Here is a 25,854-nt window from a genome sequence, read left to right as displayed (position 1 = left end):
GGTGCGCAATTACGCAGGTACTTTCCCGAAACGGATGACATGACACAAACAACTGGATTCGTTAACCCTTTCATGCCCTGCCTCCAGTCCACTTATCGATATCTGAATAAGAGAGCCTCAGCGAAATTGCAACACGCGGTTCTGTTAAAATCAGAAGCCACTGCCAGATTTCTTGATTGCGCTGCCCTCAGAGTATGCTACCCTTGGCAAATCGCACAGTTAAGACACTGATGCCCTTTGCAACCATGTACCTATGTGAGAGTGGATTCTCTGCCCTCTCTAGGAAGAAAACTAAATACAGGCACAGACTGTGTGTGGAAAATGATTTAAGAGAGACTCTCTCCAATACAACCCAACATTTTATGAGCATCCTTTCAAGCACACCCTTCTCATTAACCTGTGGTGAGTTATTCACAATTTTCGATGAACAAATAAGGTTTTATCTGTAAGAATGTTAAATAAAGAGCAAAATGATTGATTATTATTATATTAAATATATATATATATATGTTAAGTTTGCTGAAAATAAACGCAGTTGACAGTGAGAGATATATATTTAAAATAAATGTCCTCTTACTGTCAACTGTGTTTATTTTCAGCAAACTTAACATGTGTAAATATTTGTATGAGCATAACAATATTCAACAACAGACATAAACTGAACAAGTTCCACAGACATGTGATGAACAGAAATTGAATAATGTGTCCCTGAAAAAAAGGGGGGTCAAAATCAAAAGTAACAGTCAGTATCTGGTGTGGCCATCGGCTGCATTAAGTATTGCAGTGCATCTCCTCCACGTGGACTGCACCAGATTTGCCAGTTCTTGCTGTGAGATGTTACCCCACTCTTCCACCCAGGCACCAGCAAGTTCCCGGACATTTCTGGGGGAAATGGCCCTAGCCCTCACCCTCCGATCCAACAGGTCCCAGACGTGCTCAATGGGATTGAGATCCGGCCTCTTTGCTGGCCATGGAAGAACATTCCTGTCTTGCAGGAAATCATGCACAGAATGAGCAGTATGGCTGGTGGCATTGTCATGCTGGAGTGTCATGTCAGGATGAGCCTGCAGGAAGGGTACCACATGAGGGAGGAGGATATCTTCCCTGTAACTCAAAGCGTTGAGATTGCCGGGCAATGACAACAAGCTCTGTCTGATGATACTGTGACACACCGCCCTAGACCATGACGGACCCTCCACCTCGATCCCGCTCCAGAGTACAGGCCTCGGTGTAACGCTCATTCCTTCGACGATAAACGCGAATCCAACCATCACCCCTGGTGAAGAGCACTTTTTGCCAGTCCTGTCTGGTCTGCAACGGTGAGTTTGTTGCTGGTGATGTCTGGTGAGGACCTGCCTTACAACAGGCCTACAAGCACTCAGTCCAGCCTCTCTCAGCCTATTGCGGACAGTCTGAGCACTGATGGAGGGATTGTGCGTCACTGGTGTAACTCGGACAGTTGTTGTTGCCATCCTGTACCTGTCCCGCAGGTGTGATGTTTGGATGTACCGATCCTGTGCTGTGCAGGTGTTGTTACACGTGGTCTGCACTGTGAGGATGATCAGCTGTCCGTCCTGTCTCCCTGTAGCACTGTCTTAGGCGTCTTACAGTACAGACATTGCAATGTATTGCCCTGGCCACATCTGCAGTCCTCACGCCTCCTTGCAGCATGCCGAAGCCACATTCACACAGATGAGCAGGGATGCTGAGCTTCTTTCTTTTGGTGTTTTTCAGAGTCAGTAGAAAGGCCTCTTTAGTGTCCTAAGTTTTCACAACTGTGACCTTAATTGCCTACCGTCTGTAAGCTGTTAGTGTCTTAACGACCGTTCCACAGGTGCATGTTCATTAATTGTTTATGGTTCATTGAACAAGCATGGGAAACAGTGTTTAAACCCTTTACAATGAAGATCTGTGAAGTTATTTGGATTTTTACAAATTATCTTTGAAAGACAGGGTCCTGAAAAAGGGACGTTTCTATTTTTGCTGAGTTTATTTGTGCCCTGGTCCTATTAGAGCTCTTTGTCACTTCCCACAAGCCCGGTTGTGACAGGAACTCATACTCATTCTTATGTTTAATAAATGTATGGGAAGCACTGGTCTAGGGGACCTTTGTCTAGTTCCCTGTATGTTCCCAGGATGTCACTGAGGACCATGTCAGGACGTTCTCAGGACTTTCATTTTACTAGTTCTTAGGACGTTGCCTGATGGTCCCAAGGGAATGTTCTCTGGGGGACCTTAGTCTATTTCACAATTTGTCCCGGGGACGTTTTAGGATGTAATCGGGACGTTGTGTCATGATCCCCTGAACATTCTTTGGACATTGTGTCATGGTCCCCTGACCGTTCTTTGGACGTTGTGTCATGTTCCCCTGGAACTTTTTGTCATGTCATGGTCCCAGGTGTTCCAAACCATTTTAAGTTAAATAATGAAATGGTGTGGGGGTTAAGGTAAGTGGTTCGCTGTTCAGCTAAGGTAGTCAAATCTTTAAATCAATGGCAACATGATTACATTTGACATGATCACTTAGTACTTTGGACGAACCCACAACCTCTGGATTTGAGGTATGCTAATCTTTCTGCTGCGCAACAAAAACTGTTGAATTTCAGAAGTCCCCAACACATTCATTACCTTTAATATCTCTCTGTACTTAGCAAAAGAGTGCCATCTGCACTGCTATTTTAGTTATCAGTTAATCTGACTATTCTCTCATTGATTTCATTGACTTATTTCAGCAATAGTAGTTTGGGTTTTCAGTATAGGTATTATGCTGTTTTAATGTTACCTCTGAATCCCTGAGCACGGTTACATGCACACAATAATGCGATTATTGTGGCTATTCGGGTTAATATAGTTTGTTTAAAACATTCACATGCTTTGCAAGAAAAATGATTTCCCTAATAATCCTGTTTACACGGACACATCTGAAATCAGGCTACTGATGGGACTTTGATAAATGCAGAAAATCGGCAATCAAAACAAACGTTCTACCACAGAGACTATTTTTGCGAATACCATTTGATTTATGAGCTCTGACATATAAAGTTTATATGTCAAAACTATTTATAAGATGCATAATTTCAGTTTTTCAAATGTTACTTCACTCGCGCATAAGATGGAAGCTTGCACTACCCGGTGCTGGCACATGGCAAATTAAATACACCACTGGAACGCTGATTAAACTGTTTACATGTCCTAATAATTCTACAGATTGCCCAGAAAACCATATGTTTACTTCGATTATGACCTTACACCGATTAAGACAAGCAGAGTAAGGTGTTTACATGACTAGTGCCATACTCTGTCTTCTGCCATAATCAGTTTAATATCAAATTATTAGTGTGCATGTCAATTTACTCACTATGATAACTATGATAGTTTTTCTTTGGTTATTCTTAACAGCGCTGAAATTGACTTTGATGTGCAAAGTGTATGAATAGACCTACAGGTGAAATACGCCATTGATACAGACATGGTGACGTAACAGGATGGAATGCCATAAACCAAGAGGTTGTGAGTTCAAATCCCAGAAGAGGACATGTTAAATAATCATTACCGTATGAATAAACACAATGTAATCATGTGTGTCAAATATGTAAGTTAAAAACACTATGTTAAAAGCCTTGTGTGTGGATGTCCCTAGCATTGCCAAAAGAAAAAGAGCTGTGACTGAATCAGTGACCAATCAAGACCTTGATTGGCTTGGAAACAGTAACAAGGGCTGATGTCTAATGAAACTAGGGTGTGTGCGCCCTGGCTATTTTTCTTTGCACCCATCAGGTGACGTCCCTGGGACAAACAGGGAGCTAGACAAAAAACACCAGGGGACCATGACAAAACATTCCAAGAACGTTGTAAAAACGTCCACGGAGACATACCCGGGACCAACAAGGAACTAGACAAAACCTCCAGGGGTACATGACACAACGTCCCGACGAAGGCTACCATTTAATGAGGTCCCAGGGACGTCCTAGCGACTCATTGTTTGCAGGAGAGGTCATGGATGGCTGGGAGCTCGACCCCAATGATGTACTGGGCCATACACACTACCCTCTGCAGCACCTTGCAGTCAAATGCAGCCAGTCAAGATGCTCTCAATGGTGCAGCTGTAGAACTTTGAGGAACTAAGTGCCCATGCCAAATCTTTTCAGCATCCTGAGGGGGAAGAGGTGTTGTTGTGCCTTCTTGACTGTATGGGTGTGTGTGGACCATGTTAAATCCTCAGTGATGTGGACACTGACGAACTTGAAGCTCTCGACCCGCTCCACTACAGCCTGTCGATGTGGTTGGGGGCGTCCTCGGCCCTCCATTTCCTGTAGTCCACAATCAGCTCCTTTGTCTTGCTGACATTGAGGGAGCGGTTGTTGTCCTGGCACTACACTGCCAGGTCTCTGACCTCATCCTTATATGCTGTCTCATCATCGTCGGTGATCAGGCCTACCACCGTTATGATGTCAGCAAACTTAATGATGATGTTGGATTCATGTGTGGCCTCGCAGTCATGGGTGAACAGGGAGTACAGGAGGGGACTATGCACGCACCCTGAAGGCCCCCGTGTTGAGGGTCAGCGTGGGGGATGTGTGGTTGCCTACCCACATCACCTGTGGGCGGCCCGTCAGGAAGTCCAGGATCCAGTTGTAGAGGGAAGTGTTCAGTCCCGGGGTCCTGAGCTTAGTGATGAGCTTGGAGGGCACTATGGTGTTGATCGCTGAGCTTTAGTCAATGAACAGCATTCTCACATAGGTGTTCCTCTTGTCCAGGTGGGAGAAGGCAGTGTGGAGTGCAATAGTGATGGCGTCATCTGCGGATCTGTTGGGGAGATATGGCAATTGGAGTGGGTCCAGAGTGTCTGGGATGATGGTGATGATGTGCGCCATGACCAGCCTTTCAAAGCATTTCATGGCTACAGGTGTGAGTGCTACACATCTTTTTTTAGGATTCAAAGATGAAGGTTCGCACCTCTGTATATTTGTAGGTAAAAAATAACCCCAGTTAAGTCTTTTCATAAAAGTTGTTATTTTAAAATATGCTGGCCATGTAGGATAGTGCTCAATGAAAAATGGGTCCTGGCAACAAAACCCATTTTGATGAATGACCCATGACTAGACTCCTGAAAATGATTGAGTGTTATGAACGACTGTACTCAGAAAACAACTAGCATGAGGAGAGGTTGGAAGATGTAGGCTACCTAAACATTGTCTGAGGCATTCATACTATTCAGACTTTGCTTGTTTTCTTTTTAACTTATTATTTACTGACAAAATAGTAGTGTCAACACTTTTATTCCAGTGGGGAGCTGTCCACAGTCACTACTATCGATTGAGGGACTCAGCGGCCATACAAGTTATATACTGCTTCAGCTAAGAATATATATTTCGACCAGATTTTAAGTAGACCTGGACTCAATAAATATGGTTATATATTTTGTGAAATGCTGTGGGCAGCAGTTCTGGCCTATTTCATTGTTCCTTAGTAAGCAGTTAATGTGGAGCGAGTGCGGAGGAGTGTAGAATGTGAGGTCACCCAAAGCATTTGACACAGTGGGGACAACCGGTCACAGGTGATGCAGATGTTTTGACAAGCGTGGACAGGGACAAGGGTCCCTTTTTAAAACGCACCCACACTCTACTCATAGACTTTCAGTGGGAGAAAGTCCTTCCAGGATGAGGTCAAGTAATGACAACAATCGTCACTTCCCCCGTTAATTTGTTTACTGTCCCTTTTTAGAATCCTCGCTTGTTAGTGTGAATAGCCTTGTCCAACATATAAAAAGCTGATTAAAGTGCCTTGCTGAGGCAAATACATTGCTCTGCTATGATATAATCTATGTAGTAAATGTTAAAGTCTTCACCCATTTAGTCAACTGGTCAATTGTTTGGTTGATAGACTGTTGGTCGAGATTTTTTTTAGTCGAGCAGTGGCAAGTGTATAAAAACAAAATGATGGCACAGGAGACATGTCGGATTCATGCCTGTCTGAGTGGACTAATCCATTGGAGGCCGCAAGTTTGGCACACCAGTAGTACATTTACAGTTAATTCACATAACTTCTAATCTGCAATATTTATTTGGTTACAGTCATTTCTGTAAATGCATTCAACATATTTTTAGTTTTATCGTGGTCATTGTAGGAGTGGACACCTTTGCAGAGTGCAGAACCTAGGCTACGCTTGTTTTTAAAATTTCATTTAGGAGTTCTCAATTTATTCATTGGCTTTTGCTTGGAGCGCTCCTGTCAATCTTGATTAAGGACACGCACCTGATTACGCATATAAAAGTAGGACTAGTCTACCTGGCCGGCTCGCAAATGTAGGCCTACAAATGTGCCCATTTGGAGATGTGTTACTATTGCTGGTGGTCTTAACTCACCATCACTGCAGAGCTTCTCAAAGTAATTTTTTCTTTGCTTCAAACAGCAAGTCAACAGTCTGTTTTTACATCAATTGAGCATGACAATAGTTCCTCAACGTAGCCTATTTTAAAAAATATTTCCAGCTCTCTCCCTTTTGATTACCACTCAGCATAAAAGGGGCCTACCTGATTACTTTTGATCCCTTTCACAAAATAGCCTACAGCTGTGTCTGTCTGTCCGGAGCTCACTGGCATGGGAAACTCTGAGGACCCTGAATATTTTATCAAATGTTGCAAGTTTGCTATCATGAGCTTCGGGCAGGACCAAGTTAATACAATGTTTCCAGTTAATTGCAGACAGGCCATGTGTAGCCAACGTGATTTATAGGATATTTATTTTCATCAGGATATTTACCTGCGGGATGCAATATTTTTATTTGTTGGCTTTACAGTGCATTCAGAAAGTATTCAGACCCCTTGAATTTTTCCACATTGTTACATTACAGCCTTATTCTAACATTGATTAATAATGGGAATTGATGGGAAAAAATGTATCACTAGTCACTTTAAACAATGCCACTTAATATAATGTTTACATACCCTACATTACTCATCTCATATGTATATGTATATACTGTACTCTATATCATCTACTGCATCTTGCCTTCTTTATGTAATACATGTACCACTAGCCACTTTAAACTATGCCACTTTGTTTACATACCCTACATTACTCATCTCATATGTATATACTGTGCTCGATACCATCTACTGCACCTTGCCCATGCCGTTCTGTACCATCACTCATTCATATATCTTTATGTACATATTCTTTATCCCTTTACACTTGTGTGTATAAGGTAGTAGTTGTGGAATTGTTAGGTTAGATTACTCATTGGTTATTACTGCATTGTCGGAACTAGAAGCACCAGCATTTCGCTACACTCGCATTAACATCTGCTAACCATGTGTATGTGACAAATAAAATTTGATTTGATTAGATTAAATTGTTTGTTTTTTCCCTCAATCTACACACAATACCCCACATTGACAAAGCAAAAACGGGTTTTAAAAAAACAACAACTAAAATGTCACATTTAAATAAGTATTCAGACCTTTTACTCAGTACTTTGTTGAAGCACCTTTGGCACCGATTACAAGCTTGGCACACCTGTATTTGGGGAGTTTCTCCCATTCTTCTCAGCAGATCCTCTCAAGCTCTGTCAGGTTGGATGGGAACTGTCGCTGCACAGCTATTTTCAGGTCTATCCAGAGATGTTCGATCAGGTTCAAGTCCAGGCTCTGGCTGGGCCACCTAAGGACATTCAGAGACTTGTCCCGAAGCCTCTCCTACATTGTCTTGCCTGTGTGCTTAGGATCGTTGTCCTGTTGGAAGGTGAGCCTTCACCTCAGTCTGAGGTCCTGAGTGCTCTGGAGCAGGTTTTTAATCGAGGATGTCTCTGTACTGTACTCTGTTCATCTTTCACTCGACCCTGATTAGTCTCCCAGTCCCTGCCGTTGAAAAACATCCCCACAGCATGATGCTGCCACCACCATGCTTCACCTTAGGGATAGTGTCAGGTTTCTTCCAAATGTGATGCTTGGCATTCAGGCTAAAGAGTTCAAACTTGGTTTCATCAGACCAGAGAATATTGTTTCTCATGGTGTGCAAGTCCTTTGGGTGCCTTTTGGGAAAATTCAAGAGGGCTGTCATGTGCCTTTTACTGAGGAGAGGTCTCCGTCTGGCCGCTCTACCATAAAGGCCTGATTGGTAGAGTGCTGCAGAGATGGTTGTCCTTCTAGAAGGTTCTCCAATCTCCACAGAGAAACTCTGGAGCTCTGTCAGAGTGACCATCGGGTTCTTGTTCACCTCCCTGACCAAGGCCCTTCTCCCCCGATTGCTCAGTTTGGCCGAGCAGCCAGCCCTATGTAGAGTCTTGGTGGTTCCAAACTTCTTCCACTTAAGAATGATGGAGGCCACTGTGTTCTTGGGGACCTTCAATGCTGCAGGCATTTTTTGGTACCCCTCCCCAATCTTTTCCCTCTAAACAATCCTGTCTTGGAGCTCTACGGACAATTCCTTCAACCTCTGGGCTTGGTTTTTGCTCTGACATGCACTGTCAACTGTGGGACCTTATACAGACAGATGTGTGCCTTTCCAAATCATGTCCAATGAATTGAATTTACCACAGGTGGACGCAATCAAGTTGTAGAAACAGCTCAAAGATGACCAATGGAAACAGGATGAACCTGAGCTCAATTTTGAGTCTCATAGTAAAGGGTCTGAATACTTATGTAAACAAGGTATCTGTTTTTTTATTTTTAATAAATTTGCAAAAATGTTTTTAAAAAACCGTTTTGGCTTCGTCATTATGAGGTAGTGTGTGTAGATTACTTGGCACTCCAAATGGAAAAGGTTGCCGACCACTGGCATAGCCTATTACCAGCGACTTCAGGAGAGTAATGGCACAATCTGCAAAGACCAGCAGCAGTGGGAAGCAGGAGGAAGAGGATCAGGAACAGTTTTTTTTCTTCTTCTGCTTAGGCTATATTTATCTCTGGCTCCCTCTTTAGTCATTTGTGTCTTAATTTTTTGAATGCAGTGCTTAAAGCATCAGACAAGCTCAGTAGCCTACATATAGGGTGTGTTTATACAGTATATGGAAAAATGCACATTTAAACATTTTGACCAATTGATTGGTCGAAAGAACAGATGACTGTCGATTAAGTGTTTTTATTTTTTCAGGGACAGCCCAAATTGACGTCCCAGAATTTCTGTGTTCTGACTTTTCTGGTGGAAAAAGCATTCTTACCACCCACTCTCCAAACTCTAAAGTCTCCCAAATTCCACAGCATAAGGTACATAACTTAATAAATCAAGACTATTTCAGAACCATTTCCAGACTAGACACTAACACAATGCTCTCATATAACAAAAAAGACTTGAGACTTCAAAGTGCGCAATTCCCCGGTGAGCAATCCCAGCGACTGACCCAGTGAGCAGTCCTTCAAAACAACACAAAGGCATACTCCAGACTGAAATAGTTAGCATAGGCCGTCTGAGGAGCAGGACAGGGAATGTTACCACTGACCTTCCCTACAATACCCGTTTCCATCACCTGCTCGGGACGAATTCCCCACAGGTTTCTATGGGGAATGCCGGATAAACGCGCTGCATAGCAAAACCGCTGAGCGCTCCGTGCCCCCCATTCCATGGCTGGCTTTAACGCTAGAAATGCAGTCACTCGCATGCCGTTACAGGAAGTAAGACATACTGTACAATGTTACAATGCAACCTGGATGTTGGGACACAATGGTCAGCCACGGAAGTGCTTTCATGGCAAGAATAGAGGACAGCTGTTGACCTTTGTCACCTGCCAGGTCTTTGCTTACATCAAACGTAAGTCCTCTGTGGTGTTCTGTTTGATTAACAAAGGTGCTCCACCGTCAGTAGCCCTCCTTTATGTTTAGCCTCAAACGTAACCGAGGAAAAAGGGGGAAACATCAAGATTAAAGTCGCATACAAACGTGAAATTCTGGCACAGTTGCCTGGCAGGGACTTCTTTAAATAAACAGTATGCCTTTCCCTGAAGCTCTGAAAGACTGAATGATATAGTTGGCAGATTAAGCATTGTTTACATGTCAAGACAGAGTCACAAAAAAAGATCTGGACCTTTCTAAACCCGCAGGTAATCCTCATTATTTATTCACTATACAGATGTGCAGTGCACCGCTGAGGTGTGTACATAACCCAACCTCCCAACCAATGAGAGCAATCAACTGTCTTGAGGGTTTCTTGCTATGCTTGTTCTCATCTTCTGTGTCTCATGCAATGGAGAATTCCTTTGCAGATACACTTTAATGATACAGTTTAACCTATTATTACAGTACTAGCTGAGTAATTGTAGCATGACTCCGCTAACCGAGAGGGGGGGAAAAAATTGCCCTTTAATGGGAAATAATTATGGTCAAGCTCATTAGTCACACTGAGGAAAATATCCCCAGTAATTGAGAATATCAATTACTGGGGAGTGCCACTGGTCTGCATATTGCTCTGAGTATTATTTTTATTTATTTTTTCAAATATGATTATTTATTTGTATATTGTATTATGCATTGTTGGGAAGAGCCCGTAAGTAAGCATTTCCCTATTAGTCTACACCTGTTGTTTACGAAGCATGTGACGATTAAAATTGCATTTGATTTGAATGTCCAGATTCTGATGGACTCTTTGCACCTGCAATTACAGTAGCCTCACCGCCGATAAGTGATGTCTCCAACTGATTGGCCAACTGCTGCCTGATCTCTAGTCAAGCGCCCAGCTAAACTGAGGGGAAAACAGTCAAATTGAGTGGGTATCAGTATGTTTAAACTACTGTACATACAGTCCTCTACACTACCTTCATTGCTCAAATCTGGGGCCTCCTGTAGATATATGCTTAATCACAAGGCCTTCCACGAGGCCTTCCACGAGGCCTTCCAAGCTCTGTCATTCCCAGCGCAACGGAGGTCGGTCTCAAAACATTGCACTAACAATCTCCCTGAAACCACGGGATGCTGCCCACGGACATATGAGGGATGATCCTGAGTGTTGATGATCTGAAATAAACTGCATGGTTGGCCAGTTCCGCATGAATGACCATCAGTGCGGGGAATTAATTACACTGAGCAGGAGGCTGTTTAAAAGGGACTCGTCAGCCAAGAGATATACTGTAGATTCCCTCTGAAAGTGTGGTGAAAATGCACAAACCCATAAGATGGCTCAAACCGGATAGTTAGTTAGATTACTCGTTGGTTATTACTGCATTGTCGGAACTAGAAGCACAAGCATTTCGCTACACTCGCATTTACATCTGCTAACCATGTGTATGTGACAAATAAATGTGATTTGATTTGACAGAATGGATGAGTCCGAGGAAGCTGCGGTTCAACTTTTGGGGGGCGAGAAACTTTTGTTTTTCCTCTATTCATCCAACAGACACACTTTTTGAGGCCCCGCGTGAGCGCTAACATAACTCGTCCTGCGTAAAAAGCTTTTGTTCTTGTGTTTTCTACCGTTCTTATTTATTCAATCAATAAATGATGTGTGTGCTCTAGTCCTTCTCTCTGCTGTTTTATGCGTTGAATATTTCAGGAGACGCACAGCTGTGCTCGCATTGTTCTTTCGGGAAAGACTATAAGTCACGTCTTCATCATACCAGCAGTGCATACTGGAAATGAAGAACACTGGTCAAGCCCCTGACGACGTTTGACTCTTTTCTTTCTCTATTACTGCTATCAGCTCAGTGTCTTAACTCTATTGGTGCAGGTTGACCAGATGTTCCATCAGGGTCATAGTATGTTCATCTGATTTTACAGGACTGTCAGGATATATCTCTCAAAAGTATTTAATTTCATGGTTTGTTATCAATATGCTACCTTGCAATGCAGGCAGTCTTTGTTTGAAGATCGGGGTTTGTACAGTGAGGGATGTTATTTCAACAAATAACAATCTCACAACTGATGACATTTTGGGATTTAATAAGCCTATATAGGCCTGCAGACTGACTCAACATGGGTCTGACAAGTCACAACACAATTGTCTGTGTCAGGGATTCAGGGCAACTAAAGTCTGCAATGGAAACCAGTCGGTGGATGGACGAATCCGAAGTTCTATATTAATCTTAGCTTTAATCCATGCAGAGACTATACGGAAATGGGGAGGATATGACAGAATGATCCTGTACAGCTTGCAGATAATTGTGACTGTGTGTGAAATGTGCATTCGTGCATAGAGCGTCTTATAAGCAATCAATGATATAGAGCATTGATTTTAGAAAGGAATATTATTCCAGTGGAGAACTAGAAAACATGCCATTTTATATCACAATCTATTGTAATACTGACTTCAAAAGCATTATTGTTGCTTCTATTGGGATTTTTATTTTTATTTTTTTTCACCTTTATTTAACCAGGTAGGCTAGTTGAGAACACCTTTATTTAACCAGGTAGGCTAGTTGAGAACACCTTTATTTAACCAGGTAGGCTAGTTGAGAACAAGTTCTCATTTGCAACTGCGACCTGGCCAAGATAAAGCATAGCAATTCGACACATACAACAACAAATAGGCTAAGGGGAAAGTTTGGTGGCCTTCGCGCTTCAACAAACAAAGGAAAAAAGGAGTTTTAAGAGGGACAAATTGAATCTGTCTTTTGTCTCACCTCCCATGTTGCTTTGCTCACAAGAAGTCGTCATTTCTATATCTCAGCCGTTCATCTAGTGGTCTTGAATTCCTTCCAGCGTTACTATTCTCGTGTCCAACCTACATGGCTATCTATGGTGAATGTACCAGTATCTTTGTTGTGGTATCTTTCCACGTTGTGAGGATCTCTTTTAAGCCACATAATCCCCTCCAATAATACTGTCTGATTATTCTGCCTGTGTAAAACCCTTCCAAGGTCTTGGTGGCTCCTTTTAAGGTAATCTTGTAAGCATTGATCATGACCATTGTGTAAACATGTTCAACTCGGGAAGTGCGACTATCAGGAGGAAATGGCAGATGAGATAGCGTGGCCATTTTGGAATGTCTCCGTTGCATTTCACATTAGAACAATTTAGTTTAATTACAACCTTGCTTTAGAAATGGGGAAATGCCTGAGCTAAATGTGACACATTTGACGACAGTTGTCTACTTTCTTCACTCCTATTCGCTTTTTCTTTCCCCTCCTCATCCCTGGCTGACGCAGCAGTGTTTATGAAAATGTATCCAAATGACTGTGCACTTCCATGCGTCTGTCTTTTTTTTTTTTTTTACTTGCCAATGTCACCAGTTCAGGCAAGCACCCTTATCAGCCCATATAAGCTCTGCTACTAAAATGGACTCTTAAGCAAGCTTCACACATGACTAATTAAACCCTCTTTCTCCAGCTCTGAGGCTGCGGCCTTGTCCAGCATCCGGTTACAGCCATGACAAATGTCAGCCAAAGCTCTGTTGTCACAATGAAAATGACCCAAATTGTTATTATTTTTCTATAGCTTGCTGTAACATGGTTGACAGGCAAATACTACAGAATATACACCCTGTACCGGAGCTCAGTCGAGGGCCACCATGGTACAAACTCGTCAACAATTTCTGGCATGTCGACAAATATCTCAGGCACTTACTTACCCAAGGTATGCACTCACACACGTGTGGCAGCTGTACTGTGTGCATACTGTATCTGGGCTTCTACCGTGTCCTCATGCACAACTCATGGCAAACCTGAAAACATGGGTCGCCTACGTCCCTGTGATACATACTGACAGGATTAGAAAATGCCATTAATGTCGCTGGAAATCAAACATGTCAGTGCTCATTAAGTATTTACTGTATATATACTCTGTCCGAGCACTTTTCTCAGGCTTTTTTCCCCACTTAACTGATGAGGTTTTAATGGATGTGCTCCAGACTAGGTCAGTTGAAAGCCATCGTGAAGATATTATTACTGGCTATACTTACAGTCCTGTTTCTGTCTATATTTACCTGGTATGTACTAATGAAATTATGTGATGACAATTAATACTTTTCGGTCCTTAATTCAAATAAAGCAATACTTCAAAACACTATTACCTGGGCCCAAATGCTGGTGCTTTTTTCAATGAATCCCAAATAAACCAAACAAAGTTATTAAGCTATTATTGATTATTTATTACCATTTCACCATGTAATTTCTAAGTAAGTACTAGGTAACTAGCATACTGTAATATAAAGAGTATCCGTGTTAAGAGCATTAATAGGACAAAGTAATTACTGAGGTCATACTTGCTGAGTTACACTGCGGCATCTCTGCCGCATCAAATCATCCTTTTTACCAGTTAATACTGTAGCCCCTAAGTGTACCAGTTAATACTGTAGCCCCTAAGTGTACCAGTTAATACTGTAGCCCCTAAGTGTACCAGTTAATACTGTAGCCCCTAAGTGTACCAGTTAATACTGTAGCCCCTAAGTGTACCAGTTAATACTGTAGCCCCTAAGTGTACCAGTTAATACTGTAGCCCCTAAGTGTACCAGTTAATACTGTAGCCCCTAAGTGTACCAGTTAATACTGTAGCCCCTAAGTGTACCAGTTAATACTGTAGCCCCTAAGTGTACCAGTTAATACTGTAGCCCCTAAGTGTACCAGTTAATACTGTAGCCCCTAAGTGTACCAGTTAATACTGTAGCCCCTAAGTGTACCAGTTAATACTGTAGCCCCTAAGTGTACCAGTTAATACTGTAGCCCCTAAGTGTACCAGTTAATACTGTAGCCCCTAAGTGTACCAGTTAATACTGTAGCCCCTAAGTGTACCAGTTAATACAGTAGCCCCTAAGTGTACCAGTTAATACTGTAGCCCCTAAGTGTTAGCCCTAATGCCCGGACACCATATGGTCTGGTTACAATCTTCCAACACTATCTGACCAGTCAGCTAAATTAACATTGCAAGTCTGATGCTAATGGTGGATTTTCAACAGTAAAAAAAAGGCTATTGATTCTAATAAGGCCTTCCTTTGTTTAACACAAATCATTAATATTTTCTTGTAGCTTTGTCTGTTCGCTGTCGCCTATTCACCATCATTTTAACATTTAATGGAGATAGGCATTATTTAAGCAATAAGGCCCGAGGAGGTGTGGTATATGGCCAATATACCACAGCTAAGGGCTGTTCTTATGCACGAAGCGTCGCGGAGTGCTAGGACACAGCCCTTAGCCGTGGTATATTGGCCATATACCACAAACCCCCGAGGTACCTTATTGCTATTATAAACTGGTTACCAATGTAATTAGAGCAGTAAAAATACATGTTTTGTCCTACCCGTGGTATATGGTCTGATAAACCATGGCTGTCAGCCAATCAGCATTCAGGGCTCGAACCACCCAGTTTATAATGTGAAATATAGTGTGTGTTTGTAAATTCAATCTGGAGTGCCAGAGTGTGCTCAGAGTGCGCTCGTAAATTCAGAGAGTTGCCAGATTGTCAGTTCGTAAATTCAGAGCGTTTCGCTCTCTGAGCGTTCAGAGCGTTCTGGGCTCGTTCGTAAATTCATCAGTTATTCTGAACTCTGGCACACTCAGACGAGAGTGCTCTGAAATCGGGGTAGACAACCAGAGTGAATTTACAAACGCATCCATATTCAATTGGAAACTGTACTGTAGTTGTAGGTTGTAGGCCTACCTATCAGCTGCCCAAATACAGGGCTCGATATACAGGGCTGCCCACTGGCCCGGGGAGATTTTGGAAACTCTCTGGGCCAATCAGTGGCCCACTTGGGCCAGTAAAAACAATATGGTAATAATGCTATTTGTAATCTAGGCTATATAATTGATTAAAAAAACTGATTCCCAAAGCTGTTATTTCGTTTTTGTCGGTTATTTATTCACCAGCACGCCATACACATATAGTAGGCCTATATTTGTCGGGCAGAGAGAGCATGCAGATCTGAAACAGCTGGTTGTTGCATGGAGTTATGATCTCTACCAGTAAATGGTAAGGCAAGAATGGGTATGCAAACCAGGTATTTAAAAAGTTCAATCTGTTGGTTGAATATGTGCAATGCGCAATTCAGTTGTGATGTAATTGCCTACTTTGAAAATCAGACAGCTCTGAGGCGGATGATGTTGGTGGGATTTGGAGGATGATGGAGGCAACAGGGGAAAGGGCCTCAGATCCACAAAGTCCTTTCCACCAGGTGGCTGATGAGATATATTGGCACGACTGCCATATTGCATCTCAATCCCAAAGCCCTTGCTTGGAAGTGTACTTCGAGAAACTGCCAAGAACCTTGCTCTCATCCAGGCCAAGGTGGCGAGACACCGTAGTGATGACACCATAGGCCCTGTTGATCTCTGCAGCAGACAGGATGCTCTTGCCAGCATACTTGGGGTCCAACGTGTATACTGCGGTGTGTATGGGCTTCAGGCAGAAGTCTCCAGCTTTTTGATGCATTTCGGAACTGTAGTTTCCTCTGAGGTAGATTGCTGCTGTAACTTGATGACCCTTCACACACATAACCATTTCCTTGGCTCTCTTTTTTAGAGTGGATCCATTGTTTTCAGTGCCATGATGTCCTTGAGGAGCAGATTCAATGCATGAGCAGCACAGCCAATGGGTGTTTGCAGCATTGTCTGTCACCAGTGCAAATACCTTCTGTGGTCCAAGGTCATTGACTGCTGCCTTCAGCTCATCTGCAATGTAGAAACCGGTGTGTCTGTTGTCCCCTATGTCTGTGCTCTTGTAGAATACTGATTGAGAGGTGGAGATTATGTAGTTAATTATTCCTTGCCCACGAACATTCAACCACCCATCAGAGATGATTGCAATACAGTCTGCTTTCTCTATGATTTGCTTGTCCTTCACTTGAACTCTGTTGAACTCTGCATCCAGCAAATGAGTAGATAAAGCATGTCTGGTTGGAGGGGTGTATGCTGGGCGAAGAACATTCAGAAATCTCTTCCAACTCACATTGCCTGTGAGCATCAGAGGTGAACCTGTTGCATACAAAGCTTGAGCAAAACATTCATCAGCATTTCTCTGACTACGTTCCTCCATTGAGTCAAAAAAACATCTGATTCCAGGAGGACCATGAGCTGTTGCTATCGATAAGGTGTCTGATTCATCATTTTCACCTCGAAAAGAACTAGAGGGACATTTGTCAGTGGTTGCTTGTTGTGAGTGCTAAGGGAACTTTATTATGCACTCGGCCAGATGATTCTGCATCTTTGTTGCAATCTTCACATATGATTTGGCACAGTATTTGCAAATGTACACAGCTTTTCCTTCTACATTAGCTGCAGTGAAATGTCTCCACACATCCACACCGTGCCATTTTCCTGTAAAGTTTAGAAAATAAACGAGTATGAATATACACTTCCATGTACAGATTAATAGTAAAGTAGTTATATTAAACAACTACGTTGTAAAATAAATGTTTTAAAGTGAAACATGTTTGGAAACTGGTGAATTAACACCCCTCAGTTAGCAGGCTCAAGCAAACTAAAACCCACATGGTAGCAAACACTATCAGAAATTGTTAACAAGTTAGAAATGATTTAAACACACTTCGCTGTAGGCTACTATTTACTAGTTAACAACAAATCATGCATGTCATATAAAATATATTCACCCCACCCAGTATTGTAATCAAAACTTACCAGAAAGCATGTAGTCCTTGGCTCAGACAGTGTAGTAGTGTGGGCTCAATAGCATCTCATTAGTGTGCAAGATCTTGAGAATCAGCTGTGCACTGCAGAGATCACTGCACATGTGATGGAAGAATGCACTATGCATGCAGAGGGTTGCAATTCCATTGAATTGGGGATAGTTTAATCAAAACATTCCACAAGACCTAAGATTGCCTTGTGTGTATCCCACAAAAAAAGGGTCACTGTTATAAGCAAACTTTTTTTATGAATTTAAGCAAAATTCCCCAAATTCCAGGGCTTAACTTCCCATAGAAAACTTCTGGGAAATTTCCCTGAAAGTTTCTGACCCTTTGCACCCCTAGGTAATGCATACTTTTTTGCATACATTTTTGAGAGTTAGTCTATAGTCTATAGTCTATTACAACAATTCATAGAAATTTGGTAATTGAATTAGAATTAAGTGCTTAAAAAGGATACAAATCTTTGAATTTGACTTGCCACTGTCTGTATGCCAGTTGCCACTGGCCTGTACCTGAATGTCGAGCCCTGTGAATAAGAACCTCTGGACAAAATTACTGAAACTGTAATACCAAACTTTGATGGACCAAAGTGTTATCTGATCAAAAATCTCATTTGCGATGGCATGGTAGTCTGCAGTAGACTGCTGTACATTTCCTGAGCTTGAGATGGTCGTAAAGAAGGATTTCTCCCTGATGATGAATAATTTGTGGCAAATGTGTCACTGGGTGGATAAAGCATCTGGGCCAATTACCTTGGATAGAAACATAAAGAGAAGTCACAGTAAACTCCCAACACTCCCTTTGGATGAACACAAACATTTTTGCCAGGTCTTATAGCGCAAGAATTGCACATCCCTCCTTGGAGGCCGTACAACCATGGCTCTTGCACACTGACCTTTTTGGGTAAGGCACTACATCAAGAGAACGCCTCAGCGTGGATTAGTTACGGTCAACAAAATTATTGGAATGTATTTTTTTTATTACAATTCTGGTGTCGTATGCCCTTCATAGAAGACACTTAAGAACACTGCTCTAAGGGATTGGAGTCGTCGTCACACCTGCAATGCACAGGAAGGAGAGTGTTTTGAATGTCAGCTTGGCTGTTGGTGATAGACTTGTTTTGGGGGCCAAACACCGCTCTCTCTGAAAGAGCCAAATTGCATTTTCAGGAGGGTAGAAAAGCAGTGATGATGGCGCTGAAGCTAGCCAGTTGTCAGAATTATTTTTTTGGTCAAGTGGAATTTCTAATATGATTCAAATCTATTCTCCAATTTTGAAGAGGAGAAACAATTTGGAGAAAATGATTTTCAAAATCTTCAATTCTGTCTGATAATGCCAATAGTTTCTATAGTAGTTTTATTATGGTTTAGATGTCAGCACTATGCATATGTTTCAAGTTGAATCATATATTTAGAGTTGCTTGATTACAAGCCCAATGCTTTGGAATAAACAGTGTTCAAACACCTGAGGGTGTCTCATGATTCTGGCATCTGGCTATTTATAGAGAGAGTAATTGCCTTTGTGACAGTATGGTAAATAGAGGAGGAATCCAAAGCGATTATCTGGCTATGACTCCCAGCATGTAGCTCAGCCTTCCCTTGCCTTTTCAGACAGGCAGTTCTTCAGCAGTATTCACTTCATTATCTGAGGACTGTCATCAATTATTCTGTAATAATTTCACCAATTTGACAGCATCCCATTGTGTGATCGATGGCGGTTCCTCCTGACCTGTTGATGTGCTGGCTCTATCTGAATCCAGTGACTGAACACAGGGAGTAAAAATCCTCTGGTGCTTCCTCCCCTAGGGATCATGCGACCACAGATTTCCCAAACAGGAAATCAGCCATGCACTGCTCAGACAACCGATTGAAGAGAATGTCAAAGAGTATCCCGCAGACACAGAATAAACATAATAATGTCTTAGTAAATCAAACAGCCTGCTATAGACAAGGGGAAATATCTCTTCCAGACGTAATGTTGACATATCTCACAACAGACAAAAGTGCAAGAAAGAGAAATTCCATGAAACTACATTGAGACCTACAGTAACAGTCAAGTTTGGACACACCTACTAATTCAAGGATTTTTCTTTATTTTTACTATTTTCTACATTGTAGAATAATAGTGAAGACATAAAAAAATATGAAATAACACATGGAATCATGTAGAAACCAAAAAAAGTGTTAAACAAATCTAAATATATTTTATATTTGAGATTCTTCAAAGTAGCCACCCTTTACCTTGATGACAGCTTTACACACTCTTGGCACACAATTTAGAAAATAGTAATAATATAGAAAAACCCTTGAATAAGTAGGTGTGTCCAATCTATTGACTGGTACTGTATATATATATATATATATTTATGGTGGGGTTTGGCCAGTACTTCAGCTTATACAGCCAGGCACTAGGCCTATTCTTTTTATCAGAGCTTCTTCCACAAGATAGTCTTATTGACATGTGAAGAATGTACATGCTTGCCATTCCTGGAGCGCACAGTAAGCATGTCATTTTCAACTTTCCCCTCAGCATCTGCCACTACTTACCAAGAGGAGATTTTTTTTTAAAGCATGATAGCGCTGACTTCAATAACCTTTCAAGCTCTTTGTGTGAAGTTCATGTGGATTTGTATCTCATGAAAGACCATTCCATTTTTTTATCCAGCTTTTATGTGTAACTCCTTCAGCTAACAACTGTTATGCTTTCTTTCTTAGTTAACTCCCCTTTCATTTTCATTAAGCCCAATTTATCCGCAGGTGTTTCCTTCTATCTCTTAGCAAAACAAGTCAATCAAATCTAATTGTATTTGTCACATGCTTGCTTCGTAAACAACAGGTGTAGAATAACAGTGAAATGCTTACTTACAGGCTCTTCCCAATAATAAAGAGAGACATTTTCAAAAAAATTATAGAAACAGAATAATATGAGGAATAAATACACAATGAGAAACAATAACTTGGCTATATACACAGGTACCAGTACCGAGTCGATGTGCAGGGGTACAAGGTAATTGAAGTAGATATGTACATATAGGTAGGGATAAAGTGACTAGGCAACAGGATAGATAATAAACAGTAGCAGCAGCGTATGAGTCAAAAGAGTTAGTGCAAAGGGGGGTCCATGCAGATTGTCCGGGTAGCTATTTGGTTAACTATTTAGTAGTATTACGGCTTGGCGCTAGAAGCTGTTCAGGGTCCTGTTGATTCCAGGTTTGATGGATTTGTTCCACTTGCTTTGCAGTAGCAAGAGATCAGTCTATGACTTGGGTGGCTGGAGTATTTAACATTTTTTAGGGCCTTCATCTGACACCACCTGGTATAGAGGTCCTGAATGGCAGGGAGTTCGGACCCAGTGATGTACTGGGCTGTACACACCACCCTCTGTAGCGCCTTGCGGTAGGATGCCAAGCAGTTGCCGTACCAAGTGGTGATGCAGCCAGTCAAGATTGCTCTCAATGGTGCAGCTGTTGAACTTTTTGAGGATCTTAGGTCCCATGTCGTGCCTTCTTCACGACTGTGTTGGTGTGTGTGGACCATGTTAATTCCTTAGGGATGTGGACACCGAGGAACTTGAAGCTCTCAACCTGCTCCACTACAGTCCTGTTGATGTGGATGGGGAGCATGCTCGGCCCACCGTTTCCTGTAGTCCACGATCAGCTCTTTTGTCTTGCTGACGTTGTTGTTGAGTGGGAGGGGTATTGTAATTCACCGTACATTAGAATGTCCCCCCCCGCCCTCCATATGCTTTTGATTCAGAATGTCATATGTGCTAACATACGGCGTCTGAGGTTTGGGAGGGACGCCACAGATATTTCTGGTCACCCATGCATTCACAGCAAACACCTCCACCCACTCCTGCTCAGCTGTTTCAGGCCATTCCAGTGTAGGAGGTATTTGCTGCGCTGCCTTTTGTCCCACGCATAGACCTTTGTAGCGCAGTTATCATCTTGTTGTTGTCCATGGATTAGCTTCAACTTGAGTATAACTTCTAAATGCTGAAATTAATCTGCATGTTTCGTGCACATCACATAATTCAAAATTACATTTCAGATTGTCGTCAAAACCTAACCCAAGAATAGGTCAACTGTAAACAGCTTTACATGCAAAATAGAAATGTAGGCTAGAGCTGCAAGCCTTATTACAGGAAATGGATACCGTGCTAGTTTAAACGGACAGTGGGTCTACCATTCTCACACAACCTCTGTCTGTTGGGAATAACTCTTAACTCTTTAAACAAATGAGTGCTGAGTGGGCAGCAACTCCTCTCAGAGCGTGCTATTCCCTTTTCCCCTGCCATTTACTGTCTTTCCACTAAAATATCAAGCTGGATGTGACTCGCCGGGAAGGGTCCAGCATGCCATTTAGGGAGTGCTCCAAACATTTGCTCACAAGCTGTGGGTGGGAAAGGAAGCACCTGATAACAAGCAACCTCCTGGGGGAAGCACTAGCAGCACTTTCCCTGGGGCTCACTAACTCCTGCCTACCCCAGTAATGCCACACATTTCAGACAATGAAGAAAGCACCTGTCATCTGGCACTTGTTTAAATGGATGCTTGTAGTGCTTAAAGTCGTCAGCATGCTTCAGTTCGGGTGGCGCCTAGCCGGGCTCAGCTAGCAGAACCGAACGGGTGCGCTCGCATACTCCCTTAAAATACCATCGCTTGAAAAGAAAAAAAGCAGCAATAGTACTGTTTGTCCATTTTGAGACGCCGTAGCCAGTATACATTCTCTCAAAATAGTCCGAATTAATCTAAGATAAAATGAAAGACAGATTTCTTGAGTTAATGGTTTTGAAGAGATCTAAGGGCTCCCGAGTGGCGCAGTGGTCTAAGACACTGCATCTCACTGCAGTATCTGGTTCGAATCCAGGCTGCATCACATCCGGCCGTGATTGGGAGTCCCATAACAAGTTGCCCAGCGTCGTCCGGGTTTGGCAGGGGTAGGCCTTCGTTGTAAATAAGAATTTGTTCTTAACTGATTTGCCTGGTTAAATAAAAAAAATTGTAGTGCAATTTTGCATCTGACTAGGATGTCTGGTGCAGTATTTCTCAAGTGAAAAAATGTGCATAAGGACGAGTCGTCTCTCGTTGAATGACAACAGGCACTTCATTGAATAATCCCTACTTTTGACCAATCACCGGCAAGGGGGGACGGAGACTTTGGCTACCATCTTCGGTTTTACTTCGGCTACTGTCTTCGGTTTGCCTCGAGAAAAATTTTTGTGTGCCCAAACAGCCGAAAAAAAAACATTGCCAAAGTCCAAAACATCACAAAATGTCATCATAGTATACGCACAAACTGTTCCGAACTGTTTTGGCTGGAAAGCACTCGGACGCCTTAATTCAAAGAAGACAAGCGTCTTATCCTTCATTGTGTGTGTGTGTGTGTTTTCTTTTCTTTACTTACATTATCTCCTCAAATAAGGGACTTCTCTTCTCACCCAAAGAGGCATAAGGCTTAAGCAGACTTTCTGTGAGCTGCCATAGAGCAAAAAAAGAACTAGACCAGAGTCAATCATTTCAGTTGGCCAAGCCTCCACGAGTAGCCACTTATTTGCTAAAAGGTCATTTATCAAGTCTGAAATAACATTTGCCACAACCATGCTTTTAAGAAATACATGGTAGATTGTAATGAATGTTTCTTTCACATTTATTCAGACTGGAAACATGTTTTATTGCAATCAATGTACAAACTTGCATTTTAGAAAACAATAATTCTCGAACTTCAAATAGGAGTGACTGGACCTAATAGGTTGTTTTGCCCAGGCGCTTTTTCCTATCAAGGAAAGATCAACGTTTATATTGGCTTGGCACTTTTCCACTTAGAGCATTGTTCAGCTCCCACATATCTTGGCACTTCTAAGTATTGGCAGGAGTACTCAGGCAAAATGCGTTCCTGAGTGCTTACACCTTTCTTAGGAAATTTGATGTAAAACAACTTATGTAAATCCAACAGCGAAATATCAGCCTGTTCTCTAAGAGCTGTGATGGATACATACACAATAGCTACATTTCTTATAACTATTCAAAATAAATATAAACATGACATGAGATCAAAACAGTTCTTTGACAATGAACAAACAAGCCAATGATGAGTTAGACAAAAACAAATGAAAGAATTTGAAGAGATCTAATTCATTTTTAGATTCAAGCAACAAAAATAAATGTAAAAGTGTTTAAATGTACAAAGCTGATTAAAGTTGTTTTCCTCAGAAATGTTTAATTATGTTTTTCTTTCAGAACTACAGTTGTGGTAAACAGTATTTCCAACAACAATCAGGGTCAACCAGCTCTTACTATATAGCCTACAGACAATAACAACTGGATAAGCTGTAATATAATACAGCACTTAAAGCACACTAAATCAGATTGTCAGTAGGCCTAAATACAGAGCAACAGAAAAAGACATCAGCAACATATTAGGAAGCAGCCTTCTTGCTATTCCTAATTAAATCCACATAGAATTAAGCCAATCCACACACTTGGATGATCAGAGGGGCTGAAGGCACAATGAGGTCTGCCCACCAATTCCCCGCCCCCTTTCTTGTGTGTGTCTGTCGTCATGAAGGGTTCAACCAGGCTTAAAGAACACCAGGAAAACAGTTAAGTCAAGCCCTTGCTCAAAGCAAATGAGCACCACCAGTCCATCACATGTGGTGCTGTTTAATAGCATCCTGCTATGATCTAGTCTTGTTTATTGTGTATGCGAGTAACCTTAGTTATCATTAACTTTTGTGATTATACTTCTCATTACAATACACACAATATCAATTTGACATAGGCTATACTATAACACCTGCTACAGGCTATTAGGAGCCATTTGGGAACAATTCTAAATGTTTTGGTTACATTTTTTTCTTAATCTGAGTTCTATTTTGTTTCATTAAGCATCAATGACAACAGTTGTGAAAGTTGATACAAACGTAATTCTAAAATGTCAACATAATGATTAAACGTTCTTTCCGAGGAGGATCTGACCATGCATGAGCTGTCTAAAACACGTGGGAACACTTTTCCGGAACAAATTGCATCATACCCTTTCAGAAACATAGCCCAATCAAAACATGAAAAAACGGCCAGGTGCAGAGACAAATCGCTTGATCTGAGATGGCTAATAAAAAGTTACAAATCAACGTTTTAGAACCGATCTTCAATGAGTTCTCAACGCTTGCAAAGCGCGCTGCATGCTGCTTTCAGGCAGGCTCCTCCGCGGACTGTCTTTATTCCCGAATGGGAAAAACGCTATCTCGCATCACTGAATATTGCCGGTCTGAACTTTTATCAACCACAATTCACACATGTTAAAAAAACTTTTGAGAAAACCTATGTTACTATCAAATACGTATTTATTCAACACAATAACACATTTAGAGTTGAATTGATAGTTGACAACTTTTGAAAGTAAGACGGACAAAAGGGACTCGACTCATCCCGTTGAAACAACACGCCTCTAAAATAATTTATACATTTTATATCTTCTTGCTATTTCATAATGTAAAGTTTGTAGCAAATAAACATGCGCTATCGATAACTAACTGTATGTAGAGCAGTTTGCGGGGCTTTCTATCTCTGAAGAGTTCGAGAAGCTAGACATGCCTCCAAATGCCATACAAATAACGGTGCACTGTCAGGCTCGCGACGGATCAAACATTCCAACGCTTGAGCCTCGTGCGTTACCAAACGATTTCCTACTTCTGGTCTTCGATTGCTTCCTTTATACATTAATATATCTCCATTTAATCAGAACATCATCCGTGAATAACACGATAGCTGGTTGACTATAGCTAGTTTTCTGAGTTTAGTTAGGTCAGGAAGAATCACTTAGGTTATATCCTAACGCAGATCACATTGTAGCTCGAAAATGGCAAAGTAGCTAATTCCGAATAACAATAGCGAATGTCACGTCCAGAATGTATCTGAGCTAGGGAAATCAAGCGTGGTCCTCATGCATTTACTTACAGTGAGTTGAGAGCAGGACCAGAATGCAAGCCAGACGTGTTAACGCCATCTTGGAGTCGATGCAATGTTCAGTTTGGTCGTACATGCGCAAAGTTAAGAGCTTTTCAGTGGATGGAGAGAGGAGGACTGGCCGGGGAGAGAGAGGCGGGGGTGAATCAGGTTTCGGTGAATCGGGTTTCCATGGCTACCAAAAGCATCACTCACACAGTCAAGAATTAATGGTTGACAATACGTGGAGGACCATACGTTTTACAACGGTGGAAGCTGTGATTGAAGACTACTGTATTAGGCTACCCATTCTACCCATTCTATTATATCAGGCAAACTCTGCTGTGAGATTAAGATACAAATTACAAATGGATGATTAAAAAAAAATGATTATCAGATATCCA

General features: G+C 41.8%; 1 protein-coding gene across 1 annotated transcript in view; it reads right to left on the bottom strand.

Annotated features, from left to right (window-relative positions):
- LOC112245043 (junctional adhesion molecule 3B-like) overlaps positions 1-25,607 on the bottom strand; it is a 54,068-nt gene extending 28,461 nt beyond the window's left edge. Inside the window, exon 1 of the mRNA XM_024412986.2 lies at positions 25,463-25,607. Within this exon, the coding sequence (XP_024268754.1) occupies positions 25,463-25,547 (85 nt within the window). The 5' untranslated portion in view covers positions 25,548-25,607. The remainder of the gene's footprint in view (positions 1-25,462) is intronic.
- Positions 25,608-25,854: the final 247 nt, after the last annotated feature.

This window comes from Oncorhynchus tshawytscha, linkage group LG09 (assembly GCF_018296145.1).
Source record: "Oncorhynchus tshawytscha isolate Ot180627B linkage group LG09, Otsh_v2.0, whole genome shotgun sequence".
NCBI classification, from domain to species: Eukaryota; Metazoa; Chordata; class Actinopteri; order Salmoniformes; family Salmonidae; genus Oncorhynchus; species Oncorhynchus tshawytscha.
The sequence above is the reverse complement of the archived record's forward strand: the minus strand, read 5'-3'. Positions and strand labels throughout refer to the sequence as shown.